The 15,180-nt window shown below is 42.8% G+C and overlaps 1 protein-coding gene across 1 annotated transcript in view; it reads left to right on the top strand.

Annotated features, from left to right (window-relative positions):
* The window catches only part of Asap1 (ArfGAP with SH3 domain, ankyrin repeat and PH domain 1), a 282,884-nt gene that overhangs the window by 191,338 nt on the left and 76,366 nt on the right, over positions 1 to 15,180 (top strand). The window contains 8 exon segments of the mRNA XM_038342734.1: positions 6,686 to 6,760; positions 7,206 to 7,255; positions 8,445 to 8,463; positions 8,465 to 8,527; positions 8,529 to 8,576; positions 9,731 to 9,816; positions 12,910 to 12,985; positions 14,199 to 14,321. Of these exon segments, the coding sequence (XP_038198662.1) occupies positions 6,686 to 6,760; positions 7,206 to 7,255; positions 8,445 to 8,463; positions 8,465 to 8,527; positions 8,529 to 8,576; positions 9,731 to 9,816; positions 12,910 to 12,985; positions 14,199 to 14,321 (540 nt within the window).

The following is a 15,180-nucleotide window of genomic DNA, read 5'->3' as shown; positions in this document are numbered from 1 at the left end:
GTTAGGAAAGTGATCTGACCTATAACGTGACAGAGGAAATAAGAATAGCCTTTGGAGTAAAGCAAGCCTTCATAATAACCCAGCCATCTGTTTTCTTCATGCTTTGGTCTTGGTCAAGTTACTTAACCTCTCTGAGCTTGTATCCTCATTAATCTAGTGAGACTGAGACCCATTTTATAGAGTTCTCTCGACCCCGGTAACTTTAGGTAACAGAGGCTATCGTAGTGCCCTCTGTCATTTTAATCACATTCAGGCCGTGCTGCCAGATGAAACATAGCGTAATGGATGCAGTGTTACTTTAAGAGACGGCCAGATGGATGACCAGACAAACCAAACCATGGGGTTTACCAGTAGAGAGCATGTGGTGCAGGACCTAACCAGCACGATTTTAGAGCATTTCACACATGTGTATCATTATGTTTTGTTTTCCTTTGCATCCTCCTACCACCCTACCCGGTGCCCCTCTTCATTGGTCCCTTTTCTCTCCTCAAATGGTTTCTTCCATGTCACATATATTGTCTTCTCTCCTTTTAGTGCTTTCTTTCTTCCTACAGCCTCCTTTTCCTTAGAAAGGTACTTGGAAGTCGTGTGTGTGTGTGTGTGAGAGAGAGAGAGAGAGAGAAAGAGAGAAGAGAGGGAGAGAGAGAGAGAGAGGAGAGAGAGAGTCGGGAGAGGAGGAGGGAGAGAAGAGAGAGAGGAAAGAGAGAGGAGAGAAGAGAGAGAGGAGGAGAGGGAGAGAGAGGAGAGAGAGAGAAGAGAGAGAGAGAGAGAGAGAGAGAGAGAGGAGAGAGAATTTAAATCTAAAGTTGACGTGTGAAAGAACACACAATATTTGTCTTTCCAAGGCTGACCTTTTTAGTTTAGCATGATGATTTCCAGGCACCCCTTTCAAATAACTTTAAGATATTTGGTTACTGCCTAGGGTGTGAAGGAGTTAACACTCTAGACAGAAAACCTAATTTATACCAGGGAATTGCCGATTTAACTGCGGGAGCTGGCTCATTATTTTAATTGGATTTTCCAAAGTGTTGAGCAAGTCAGCAGATTTGCATTAGCTTTGCTTTGAGAGAAACTGTTTCTTTCTGCAGAGGAGGAAAGAGAACCAAGGGGCAGGGGAAAGAGCCTGTCAGAATTAGCTTGAGATGACAAAGCAAGCAAATTATGTCCTCGTTAATTAACACAGCCTCATGTACGTGTAGGAAGGACCATTCGTAGAGCTAGGCTGCCTTCCCCTCCAAGGCAGGGGGAAGAGACACTGATGGCCTTTTCCAGGGGACAGCACCCCAGGGCTCCCTAGGCACAGCTGTAAGTTCAGCAGGGCTTTGGGTTGGGCAGTGTGGCCTGTGCTGCTCCTATACACCTGTTGTGGCCATCCCAAGGGTGCCTCTCCCTCAGAAGTGTACCCTCTGAGAGGGGATACGTAATATGTCAGTAGACAGATAAGATGGTGTCTTCTGGAAAACTATGAAGGGGTAAAAAGTCAAACAATATATGTCTTTGTGCACACAGGAGAGGTTGTTTTTATGTGTGTCACCTTTAGGTGGGATTGTGACGGACCATAGCTATAATGACTGTCAGCATCAGCAGTTTGTGAGTCATGAGTGGTTACTTTGTCAAAGCCTGTATTAATTACAATTATATGTTTAATAAATCCCTTTTGCATAATGGAAGGATACATTCCCACCTCCTTGTCTAATTTCTGCCAAATTTGGGGTAGGTTTTGATATGTGGCCTGGCAGAGGACTGCCCTTTTGTAAGGAATAGTCATTTGTTAGGAACACCAATCTACCATCATTCCTGAAATGGTGTGTAACACATTATTTTTTTAATAATATGGAAATATAGTTTTGGATTTTCTGTGGGGTTATGGATATTTGAGACTGGGTCTTGCTGTGTAGCTCACACTGACTTCTTGCCTCAGAAAAGACCATTCAACAGAAGTATTCTGTTTCTTGAATTATGTCCAAGCACTCTAATTGATTTGATTACTACAGAAAAACTTGTTTCAAAGTTGGGAAAATTAATAAAAAATAATTAATAGAATTTTAGTAAAGTGTGATCAAAGTGATCTATAATTTGTTTTTACGTTTTTCATAAACCATCATTAAAATCTAATGAGTGACGACAGGAAGGCTGTCCTCCCAAAGTCCTGTGATTCTCTGTTAATTACACTACCTGTGCCTGTCGGGACAATACTTATTTGCCAGAACTTTATTGGGTTGTGAAAATTTCTGAAATAGTAAGAAAATAAAAATACTCAGAGACTCCAGAATCCTAAGATTAAACTCATGCAATTTGCCGCTGTCAAAAAGCAACACACTGAAATATTTGGTGGAGCAAATGTTCACTTTATTGAGAGTTCCAAGAGAGAAAAAAACAGTCTACCATTCAGTGCGTGTTTCTAAGTTCCGCACTTCTCTGCTGTCTTCCTGGTGCCACTCAGGTAGTTCCCAGTTGCTTGTCACTAAGGGAAGAAACCTTTTCCTGGGAAAGCAAGCTGGAAAGAGTTGGTAAATTTGACTATTTTTTCCTCAGGCTTTTTCCCAAATTTAATTACTCGGGGAAATCCAGATTTCTAATATATAATGTATTGTGTGCTTGGTTTCTTACTCTGCCCCAAGAATACGTGTGTAGATGACCACAATGAAATTCTAAATTCTTGGGGTTTTCCATCAGTGCATGCCTCAACCCAGTGCTTAACCACAGTGATGACATTGGTTACTCAGTGTGGTTAGTGCATAGATTTTGGAGAGACTTAATCTTCAGAAGAACCTTCACCTTTAGCACCAACCACAGATTTCATAATTCCTGTGTTTTGTAATACAGCCTTCATGTCGAGGTAGCAGTAGGCTTGCATTCTTGCTTCATTCACAAAGGATTGACGATAGTGCTGAAAACTATAATTTAGGGCTGAACGTTGAAATGTGCTTCTAATCACTGTCTTTCACCTTGTTTCAATATTGGGGTTTTTGAGCAAACGATACATTACTTATTTTTAAAAGATGTTCAAGTATGTATGCAAATGTTTGCCTATACATACCTGTGCACAATCTCAGCTGGTGTTCCTCAAATGCTGTCTTGTTTGTTGAGGTTGGAACTATCTCATTAGCCCAGGGCTCACCAAGTAGGTCCAGCTGGTGGTCAGAGTTCCAGGGAGTCTCCTGTCTCCTACTTCCCAGCACTAGGATTCCAAGTGTGTGCTACAGATAGATGTGCCGTTTTTTGACGCTTTTAGATGCTTCTAGCATCTAACTCAGGAGAACGTCATGCTTGCGAGGGAAGCGTTTACCAACTGAGCTATCTCCCCAGTCCTACAGATAACAACAACAACAACAATAATAATAATGTCAGTGAAGAAAATCATTTTCTCCTGCATTTCCCCCACTCCAGTGTCCTTCAGAGCACTGCTAACAGCAAATTGCTGTTTGTTTTATTTATGCGCGCGCGCGTGCGGGCACGCGCACACGCACACACACACACACACACACACACACACACACGGGCTGGAGAGATGGCTCAGAGGATAGGAGCATTAGCTGCTTTTCCAGAGGTCCTGAGTTTAATTCCCATCTGCAGTAAGATCTGGTGCCCTCTTCTGTCATAAAGGCATGCATGCAGATAGAGCACTGGTATACATAAAATAAATAAATCTTTTAAAAAAGAAGTAATATACACATACAACATTTGCCCCATCTTTTCAAAACTAAAACTTGTCCACTGTAAGTACTTTTTAATTCCCCAATATATCAGATAAGTAGATTCTCTTTAGTGCTCTAATTTCCTGAGCCAGCTCCTGTTGTTGGGCACTTTCCATCCGTAGGAGCAGCCCTGTAGGAGGAGAGCCTTGTACACACAGTGCTGGGTGCATTTCATACCTTCTGCAAGTCCTGCTGGAAGCAGCATTTCAGTATGGTACAGTGTTCACATTTGGGGGGATTTAACCATAGACACACAGACCCCACTGTCAAGAGGCTGGTGTGTACACTGGGGAGACGACAGTAAACAAATGGCATCCACACAAGTGGCGGAGGATGGTAATTTCTTGAAGAGTAAAGTTGGTGCCAGGGTTGCTCACAACATAAAGGTAGATGCTGGCTTGATTAGTGAAGAATGAAGTTGGCCCCACATCATCCACAGTATCTCATTAGAGCCTTAGGACAAGAGGGTACCGGGGGCTTGTACTTCCAGAATGAAATTGAAAGCTACGAACAAACTATCTTTTCAGTTTCTTGTCTAAGGCAAAGGGCTGTGAGTCTTCATTTTCTCCCTGCCATGCCCAAGGCCTGTGGTTTTCAACCTTTTTTTCTTTTTGAGGACCACAATCATACATTTTTTTAAATGGGTGCAGTGAACTTTATTGATAGTACTCAAGAGAGTAGGGCTCCCTAAGCCCCTCCTGTTATTCTGGGGTTCTGGGATGGAAACTGAGGGAGATGCTCAGTGTCAAGGGCTGAGTTAGGACAGGGACTGCTCAGCAGCCGAGGGCCTCTCTCTTGCTGTGTCCTTGCTGGATGGGTGGTCCAGGGTGGGCTTCTTATTCCTTGGAGGTCATGTGGGCCATGACCACTCTGTTGCTGTAGCCGAACTCATTGTCATACCAGGAAATGAGCTTTAGAAGTTGTCTTTGAGAGCAATGCCAGCCCCAGCATCAAAGGTGGAAGAGTGGGCGTCACTGTTGAAGTCACAGGAGACAACCTGGTTTTTAGTGTAGCCCAGGATGCCCTTTAGTGGACCCTCAGATGTCTGTTTCACTACCTTCTTGATGTCTTCATACTTGGCAGCTTCTCCAGGCAGCAATTCATTTCCACAGCAGATACATTGGGGGTAGGAACACAGAAGGCCATGCCCGTGAGCTTCCCGTTCAGCTCTGGGATGACTTTGCCCATAGCCTTGGCAGCGCCAGTGGATGCAGGGATGATGTTCTGGGCAGCGCCACGGCCGTCTCGCCACAGCTTCCCAGAGGGGCCATCCACAGTCTTCTGGGTGGCAGTGATGGCATGGACTGTGGTCATGAGTCCTTCACGATGCCCCAGTTGTCATGGATGACCTTGGCCAAGGGGGCTAACAATCATTACATTCTAAGTGGGTCTTTTTGCCCCTACTTCCCAAACTATATTGTGGATTCTCATAAACAGTGTCAGAGTGTTGCAGTCTGGCCTGCTTGCTAAGCTGAATTGTATCTGTACTGCTGATAGCAAAGTCACTCAGACAGAATTGCCTTGGCAGGAATCCTGCGCCCTCTGGTGGTACACTCTGGAAAACCTTCCTCAGATGAAAGAATAAAGACGGCAAAGAAAGATGTTGCATGACATAGAGCTGATGAGAATCTCAGGTGTGAGCAATAGAGAAGCTCTGGGAGAAGGCAGAAGCCAAAGGACAGGCCATTCTCTTCCTGCCCTGCCACCCCTTACTGCCTGATTCATAGTTGGTGTCCTAGCATTAAAACAAACAAACACATTTTCAGTACTCACCAGGTATCTGAATGTTGTGTGTGTTGGCTTCACTCTATCTTCAGCTGCTGGCAGTAAGTAGGACACAGTCCCTCCACTCTGGTCAGGCCCAGGCCATCGGGCAGCATTAGCTGTCCTCACATCCCCTAGTCTTTAGCCTTCCTGCATGTCTGCTGCCAGTGTAGAAAGGAACCCCACTAGGAGCAGCAGTAGTGGGCTGCTCATCTTGTCCTGCCTGCATAACGTGTGGCTCACTGCATTATTATTTTTCAGTGAAACCTGGGTGCCTGGGTGAAAAGCTGACAAATGCACATGCTTATAGGGGAGAGAAAAGCTTCCCTAAAGGGGGAGACCCCAGAATGTATCTAGCTTTGGTTTTGCAGAGCTTCGCAAGCTTGGGTCTCCTAGTCAATCACCAGGGTCACGCTGGCTACATTTAAACCGTCCTTTTTCTCCTCTGCTGCTTCTGTCCAGCTGTATACTTTATACTCTTCTCTTATACTCTCCTTTATACTGTGTTGTACTCTACTTTATGCTCCTCTGTTAAAGTCCAGAACACTGCCTCAGAGCAGTAGAAAACCTGTCCCCCAAACCTTTGAAGATATGGATGTGTGTTAGCTAAGTGTTGTGGCGCATGTCTGGGAAATATAATCCTAGCACACAGGAAGCCAAGGGAGAAAGATTTGAATTCAGTGCCAGCTTGGAATACATAGCCAGACCTGTCGATGATGATGATGATGATGATGATGATGATGATGATGATGATGATGATAATAAATAGCAGACTACAGCTGTGAGCAGAACAGCTCACAGTCAAGGTTCCTGTCATCAGTAAGCATCTAATCTCATCCATGAGAGAGACAGGATAAATATAATTGCAAATACAGTGTGTACTGTAAGAACCCAAAAAAAAGAAATAGTAAAAGCCAGTTACACACTTCCCTCCATAGTCTTGGTAGACATTGCACTGGAAGTGCTGAAATAAGTCGTTTGTGCCCGTGTGTATGTGCTACAGCACTGTCTCCGCTGTGATCTGCAGCCACTCTTCCATCCTCGTTCCTACAGCTGCAGTGTGGGGCCCACACTAGTGAAGGGGGCATGTACACACAGCAGACACACAGTACAACTACAGCTCTTCACTGAGCCTGGCTAGGGGAGCCAACAGGATGAGCTTTCGCTGTGCATTGTGCATTATTTTTTTTTAACCATCTCTCATCTTTATTTTGATTTTTCAGCTCCAGGGTTTGAGCCACAATGTGATCTTCACCTTGGAGTTCCTTGTTAAAGGAGACCTGAAGGGAGTCAAAGGAGTAAGTGGTCAGAAATTGTTATTTTCACTGTCTTAGTTGAAAAGACTGGGTTTGTTTGGGGTTTTTCCTTCCACCTTTACAAGCATAGTAGTTCTTTAACTTGAAAACCCTAAATGGCCATTAGAGAACATGCGCCGTTTCACACGGCAGCTTTGACTCAGTGCGTCAGCTCCTCAGTGCGTGGGAGAGAAGCTGCTTCCCAATCTGGCCTCTACCTGTGTGATTTTCATGGGCCAGGCTCTCAGAATCTTAAGGTCCTGCTTCTTTGATGGGACCAGCAGTGCCCCGCCTTCCGCACGCCTCTCTCGTACTTCATGCCTGTAAACCATACAAGTGTAGTTTCAGATCTCCATAAAGAAAATTGATTTTGTTCAGATTTTTTTTCAGTTATTTATTGAGGAAAGATGAATGACGGTTTTCATTTTCTTGTTTTCTCTTTCCAAAGGATCTCAAGAAGCCATTTGACAAAGCCTGGAAAGATTATGAGACGAAGTTGTAAGTCATGCTTTGTTCTGATTGTTGTTTGTTTTATTGTCGTTGTCGTGAGTTTCATGAGAAGTAAGTTGAAAACAGGGCCGAGCACCAATAAACTAAGATACTAGCAGTGGTATCTAGTTCGTCTTCTTAAGGGCTGAGAAGTAGGTGTGCTGATCTAGTTAAAGTGGCACACACAATTATCACTCTGGAGGCTGGCTTCCCATTCTACAACCCCTACAATTTAAAGGTTATGTCAGTCTGTTTTTGCAGTCATAGTTGGGAAATCAAGGCTATTTCTGAAATTTGAAGTCCATTTCAAGTAAAGTAGATTTATTGGAAGAGACTGTGTACCAAACAGCAATCATCACTGCCCTCAGCTACTACTGCTGGGTCAATTTGTGTAGGGTTAAGTCTCCCTTCTCTTCCTCACTTACAGGACCTTCCCTCCTTGCTGAAAATCCAAAATCAGACATATGGATTTCTCCCAGCCCTGTCCTATACAATATCATGACAAGATGCAAAATAATTAAACTATGCTACGGAAATATGACAACATCAAAAATTATCTTTGACCAGTTTTTAAGCATAGTAAACAAAAGCCATTTGGATTTTATCTTTAAATAATTCTGAGGTCTCTAACTTTCTGCTTCTTTTTCATCAAAAAGTTGTTTAACTTAGAAAAAGTAACTGTTTAGTTACTCATGTCAACAAGAACATAGAACTGTGTTGTCCATCACACATCTGAGATCCAAGTGAAAGTATGAGAAGCTTCCTAGATAAGGTACACATGATGTTTGTTTCCTCTGCTGATTGAATTCTGTCACTGTAAGAGCTATTGCCTCTTAACTAGCAGTTAAACTCTCAGTGGTTTGGTTTAAAGGAAAGATTTATTTAAAAAAAAAAAAAAAAAAACTGCATTGCTTCATTAGGATTGAACCCAAGGTCTTACACTCTACCCCAAGCTACATCCCCAGTTCAGAATCAGTGTTTTTGAATGGAAGATAATGAAAGTTCCAATTTATTCTCTGCACATACCCATTCACAACTGCCCCATAATCACAGCCCACCCCACTCCCAATAGGGTACTTGTGATACATCTAACGGACCCACATTGGCACATCATCATCCAGGGTTAAGTTTGCACTTAGGTTCACACTTGGGGTCATGCAATGGTATCTTTTTAAAGAGGCATCTGTTTTTACTGCAGTACCAAGATGAAGAAGGAAGAAAAGAGAGCATGCAAAACAGCATGGAATGATACGCACAGAGATAACCGGAGCAGAGATTGCAAGAAGAAATGGAAAAGGAACGGCGCCTCTTTCAGCTCCAAATGTGTGAAGTAAGAACAGACCTTCCTAACCCTGGCCTCTTGTCCTGCAAGTCAGACTAGGTTTGATGCTTGGAAGAGGGACTGTTTCCTAAGGATTCTAATCTCCCTTTCTCTCCAAGCCCTTTGGGATCCGCCATTGCACTGTTGTCTCATGTTTTGAGCCTTGGTCCTATGGACCTCTTTAAGCCAAAACAGGATTCATTGGTGAGAACTTCAACGTTGCTTGTGAGTGACTGGGGGAGGGAGTCCTAGCGGGAGGTAATACTGGTGCAGTATTACAACTTTGGAGCATGTGGTTTTCTCAAAGCATGGATCCAGCTTGAGTGAAAGTTTAAATGAAGCTATTCAGTAAGGAAGTCTGAGCTCATGGAAAAATGCAGTAAAAAGCATGCTGCCTTTAACTTAGAGCTGTGGTTCTCAAACTTAATTCCCAACCAAAACCTGTATCCCTTGACTTGAACACTCATAAAGCAATTTGAGCGATGGAGATGCTTTCCAGCTTTCAGAATACTAATGGAGAATGTGTAACTTAAATTTTTCTCCTGAGTTTCCTTCCCCCCGCCCTCCTTCCTTTTATTTCTTCCCCATAAACCTTTGGCTCCTTGACCTTTTCCATTTAGAATCTTTACTTACATTATAACGAGTGAGATAGAAGCATAGTGTGAAATAGAGAATTTTGTCCAGTGATAAAATCAAAGCCAGTGCTGTGTGGTTAACTACAACCTACTCATTTTTATTGTTTTCTTGTACTTGCTTCTTTTTTTAATAGACATTTCTCCTCTGTGTTAACTCCTTGTTTAAAGTTTTCCATATCTTGTGGAACATTCTTGAAGAGACTGCTGCCCCACCTGTTTTGTGCAGAGAACAGTCCCTCTCTCAGGACTGTGTCAATAGAAGTTTGAGATCCACCGCACCAAGGGGAAGCAATCAGTTTTTATGGAGTGGCATTGTGCCGCGTCTCTTTCTTGCTTGTCTAGTAAACTAATCGTAAGATCTTTGCAAACGCCAACACTAATTGCGTTTGTGCGCACTGTGTCCCACCCAGCAGCCTTCCCTAAACAAAGCTCACATACTTGTGCAGGTTTGAGAGTGGTGTTCTCCCTCGTGAACCTGAGAGCCACGTCTGGAGTTACCAACATAAAATTTTGCTTTCTGTTCAACAGTATCTCATTAAAGTTAATGAAATCAAGACCAAAAAGGGTGTGGACCTGCTGCAGAACCTTATCAAGTATTATCACGCACAGTGCAAGTAAGTGTGGCATTACTTAACAGGGGGCCCCTTCGATTCACTGCTCTTCTCTCAATTTCCTTTCATTTAGTAACTATCGATAGTGAGACAGTTATTTTCCTCAACTGAATAGAGGAGAAACAGTATCATTGTCTTACCTCCTCAGCATTTTATATAAAATCATAGCTCACAATAGATAAATATTTGATTAGTCTGAAGCGATGTCGTCCCCACAGCTTGTGCGTAAGCCCTTGTCACCAAGACCGTTCTGTTGACACTGCCCCTCCCCACACACCTTTCTTGTCATTTTCCCGGTCACTTTTACGTTCATTCCCACCCACTGTTTCTTGGTGGGCTTTGGAAGGCGGCTGAACTTTGGCCTTTGTGATCTGGTAGCAGTCTTCCCCTAATCAGAGAGAGATCAGCGGGAGGACAGACCCACAGCACAAGCTCCTTGGGGGTGGGTGGGAGTGAGGTTCTGAGACGTCAGGTGGAAGGACTGACTGAGAGCAGGGCTTATCTCTAAGTTGTCCTGTTTTTGGACCCAGGAACTCCAAGCTGGGGAAGTTTCTTTCAAGATTCTTCCTTCTATCTCAGTCATTCCCTTCAAGGCCTTAATATGCATGTTGTTGTCCTATAAAACATTCTCTACTCATATTTTTATTTAAAAGTTTTTTTTCTGAGCACTCACTCGTTACCAGATGGTTTTCCTAGACTCGGCCAGTGCTCACCAAGGAGTTTGCTGTGTGATATCTGTGGAATTGTAGCACCTCAGTGTGGATCCGGTGTTTGCATTGGAAAGAGAGCAGAAACAAACTCTCTCTACCTGTTCCAGCTCACTCACACTGTTGCTCACACATGAACATTGCCAATAACATCCTACTTTCCAAACAAACCGCCCACTCCTTCTACCACAGATGTATTGTGATTTGTGAGGCAAGAGCAGTCACACACACTACTCTATGTCATCACACCCATTCTACTGCAGAGTAACAGCCCTGGCGTGTGGACTCGCCAGTTTGCACATGTGATTTCTCTTCTGCGTCATAGAGTCAGGACATTTTAATTCAGATATGACCAGTATCAGTATAGACTTGATAGCCACAGAAACCAAGGGGAGGAAAAGGTCAGCCCATTAGCTAGGATGCAAGGAATAGAGGCCTGGGAAACCAGACTTTGAGAGACTTTGTGTGGATCCCAAAGTAGACTAAAATTCCTTTCTTGGCTACTGGGCTTTGCATTGCTCTAGGAGCACTGCGGTGTGGCAGGAAGATGATCCTCATCATATTGGAGAGACAAGGCAGATAAAGTGTGTGGGTAAGCAATCCACTGTGGGTAGGCACGACTTAGAGACAGGGCAGCGGAGCATGTCGATTCCAAACACCAGTGCACTATGGTTTATTTTTATAAACTGAGCTGCAGGTGAGGATCCTGAGGAATATCTCTCTCTCTCTCTCTCTCTCTCTCTCTCTCTCTCTCTCTCTCTCTCTCACACACACACACACACACACACACACCACACACACACCACACAGAGGTAACTTCACTTGCCCAAGATAAGAACATCAAACATGGTATGGTATGATGCTATGTACTCATTCATAAGTGGTTATTAACTGAAAATCAATCCACAGACCAGAGAGACTAGGTAAAGAGGATTCATGTGGGGGACACCCAGATCTCCCTGGGAAAAAGAAATAGAAGAGATTTCGTGAGTGGACTGAGGGAGGGTAGGGATGAGAACATACGCAGTCAGGATGTGGGGGAGTGGGCACATTTCAGGATCAGGCAGAAGTCTGGCTTGGGAATCTCCAAGGAGTCTATGGGGAGGACTTCAGCTTAGACTGATAAGTAGCCTTGAACTCGCCATCTCCTGTGACCAGATTGGTGCCTGGCCCAATTGTCGTTGGAGAGGTGTCATCCAGCAACAGATAGAATCAGGTGCAGAGACCCACAGCCAAACATTAGGCAGAGTTCGGGAATCCTTTGGAGGAGGAGAAAGGAGTGTAGGAGCCAGCAGGGTTAAGGATACCATAGGAAGGCTCACATAACCCCCTAACCTAAGGACTCGCAGAGACTGAGCTAAAAACCAGGGAGCCTGCATGGGACTGACCTCAGCATTCTGCATATATGTTACAGTTGTGTAGCTTGATCCACTTGTGGGATTTCTAACAGTGGAAACAGGCTGTCTCCAACTCCTTTACTGGCTTTTGGGACCCTACTCGTCATACTGAGTCACCCAGCTTTAAAAGATGGGCGGGTGCTTAGCTTTACTGTGGCTTGATATGCCATGTTTTATTGATGCTCATGGGAGACCTGTCCTTCCCTGGATGGAGACAGAAGACTAGTGGATTGGGAGAGTACGAGCAAGGTGGATGACTGGGAGAGGAGGATGGGGGAGCTGCAGCTGGGATGTAAAATAAATAGATGGATTAAAAAAGAAAGAAGAAGACTTACTTCATTGCTAGCTGTGAGAATAAAGTATCAGGCAGTCCTGGATCTGAATCCCACCACTGTGTGTACAGCATAAGTTATAATCTTTGCTGTGCACTTTGTACAGAATGCAGAGGAAGCTGAAATGCTTGATGCCTGAGAATTGAGCCAACGGAACTTGTGAATTGCTTGGCTTGTAGTAAAGGCTCTTCAGTTGTCAGCTCTGTTATCCTTGGGGAAAGTGACAAGTAACACACCCTTGACATTTCTGTGGTATAGAATTCAGCTTTCCAACCCCTTGGTAACTGAAACCCTGTGGGATTAGCACATGTTGCCTTCTGCCTGGACCTCTAGCGTCCAGTTGGACTTCTGTTATGCCAGGGCCTAATTTGTCTTTCTCTCTTTGACTCAAGCATGGCCCAGCTACAAGGAAGTGATCTGTTTGTGGACGAGAATACATGTGAAATCAGTTAGGACTGCAAGGTCATTTGTACAGACTGTGATCTCTCCTAATAGACTTCAAATAGTAGCCATAATTTGTTTGTTGGTACATCTTTATGTAAGTGCTGAACTTAGTTTTATGTTGATTTTATATAAACTACTGGGAGAGGGTGTGGGCATGCACACAATTCTGTTCCTTCTTTTCAGTACTGGTAAAGTCACTGTCGTTTTCCATTGTAGTTTCTTTCAGGATGGCTTGAAAACAGCTGATAAACTGAAACAGTACATAGAAAAGCTGGCTGCTGACTTATACAATGTAAGTTCTCTATGTAGCATGCACATTTAACTTGTTATAAGCGTCAGGACATTTGAAATATGTATCAGATGGGTATTAAGCAGTATAAACCAACAAGCAAGCCTTAGTTTTAGCAGTGAACATTTGAAGGCTGTGAAGAATGGGAAGGAACATTTAAGAAATCAAAAATTAAATTTCTCCAAAGGGGAGAGGAATGTCTACATAGAGATGGCATAATTATTACTTATAAGTAACTTGGCTGATAAATATTAAAAAAGAAAATATATTAGGAATATGAGTATATACTTTTAGAAAAGGTTTTAGAGTTACAAGTAACAAATTAGGCTTTCCTGATGAAAAGTGCTCTAAAATCTGAAACTCTGAGGACCAACAGCATAACAGTGTAAAAAGAAAATCCCACATATGAACGCATTGTAATCAAAATAGAGTGCAAACATGTCAGAAACTATATGTAGTAGGATATTGTTTTTAGCCTGTTTTTTTAAGGTTATGTGAAACAATTCAATTACATATTTAGACTTCGGTCCCACCCTTGAGAGCTCTCTCTCTCTCTCTCTCTCTCTCTATATATATATATATATATATATATTGCATATATATTGCATATATATGTATATATGCAATATTCCAAAATACAAGAAAATATGAAGCGGTACTGCTTCCAGGCATTTCAGATCATGAATGGTCAGCCTAATTCTTAGTGTAACCTTTTAACAAATATCCCTGTTTTGTCTATTTTTTTCATTAGTGAATATAGATCCATGACAGTTAAATCCCAAGAATAAAAAGTAGCAATCCTGGTCCTTGTGGTTTATGCTCTAGCCTTTGGTTTCTCATTCATTTATATAATTTTCTTCTGGTCCATTTAAATTTACTATCATATTGTCCTTTCTACCCATCCTTTCAAATACCAGAAATAAATGATCTTAGCATTATTTCTTAGCCTTGTTTAATATAGGGTTTTAGGGTTGGGGGGGGTCGCCATGGTTTAGTAAGAAAGCCTGGTCCATACATGATTTGCTAGTTCTAAACCCTGGTACTTTCTCAGGATTAGCCTCTGCCTCTTATATTAAAAGCAAGGCAGTATGAATACTTTAATAAGAAACTTACTCTTACAACTGTGAAATTGAGTTGTTGATGAGTGGTATATTTGGATAATTAAGCTTTGTTCTTAAAAACAAATGATAAATATCGGGTATGACTTTATTCCTAGATAAAGCAAACCCAAGATGAAGAAAAGAAACAGCTAACTGCACTCCGAGACCTAATAAAGTCCTCTCTGCAGCTTGATCCGAAAGAAGTAGGTGGTTTATATGTTCCCAGCAGGGCTAACAGTGTAAGTGAGGCTGCTTGTGATTTCTTTTTGTTTCTCCGTCTGTGAAACAGGCACATTGATAGCTTCCTACTGGGGTGGTTGTGGGGACAGATGAGATGAAAGACAGGTGTGTGAATCTATAGTGATTCCCAATGTAGAAATTGTGCTCCCACCAGGTAAGGTGGCACAGGCCTTTAATCCTTACCACTGAGAGGAAGAGGCAGGTAAAGCTCTGTGACCACAGAGCCAGCCTGGTCTACATAGTAAGACCATGTCTCTAAAAGAAATTATGTTCCTTCACCTCTGCATAAATAAATAGTACCCTGGATTCTAGTACTTTATAGCCTTGGATTTTTCTTTATGTTAAGACCATGCCCATTATTCTGGGAAGTCAGAAATGGTCTTTCCTTTTACCAGAGAATTAAGGAAATGTTTTGTTACAGTCCTTTAGAAGTTTGGCCCCAGAGTTAGGACAACCCAGTTGAGATGGCCCCAGGATGTTGAAACTGTAGAAGTTGAATACATGGTGGATTTAGAAGAACGCAGCTCTGAGCCTTAGTTACAAATGTCCTTTTTCCAGGCACTGATATATGCTATGGGTCTAGTTCTAGTTTACATACTAAGCTTAGGTCCCTTTTAGGAGCTTGTAGAACAAATCAGCAGCATGAAGTCATGCCTAAGTGTCCTCCCTCCTGTTTGAGATACACTGCAGCCGGGGAAAACTGGAAAGCTCTCTGTTTTCTAGGGAGTACAAATTTTGAGAGGAGAAGGGGTAGAGAAGTAAAAAATGAGATTCTAAGATAAAAAAATCCAGGCTTGATTATTATGAAATATATTGGATGTTGTGCTAAGGGACATGACTTCCTTGTAAGGGGTAAAT

The sequence above is a fragment of the Arvicola amphibius genome, chromosome 9 (assembly GCF_903992535.2).
Source record: "Arvicola amphibius chromosome 9, mArvAmp1.2, whole genome shotgun sequence".
Classification (NCBI taxonomy): domain Eukaryota; kingdom Metazoa; phylum Chordata; class Mammalia; order Rodentia; family Cricetidae; genus Arvicola; species Arvicola amphibius.
Note: the sequence above shows the minus strand (reverse complement) of the source record. Positions and strands in the feature narration are given on the sequence as shown.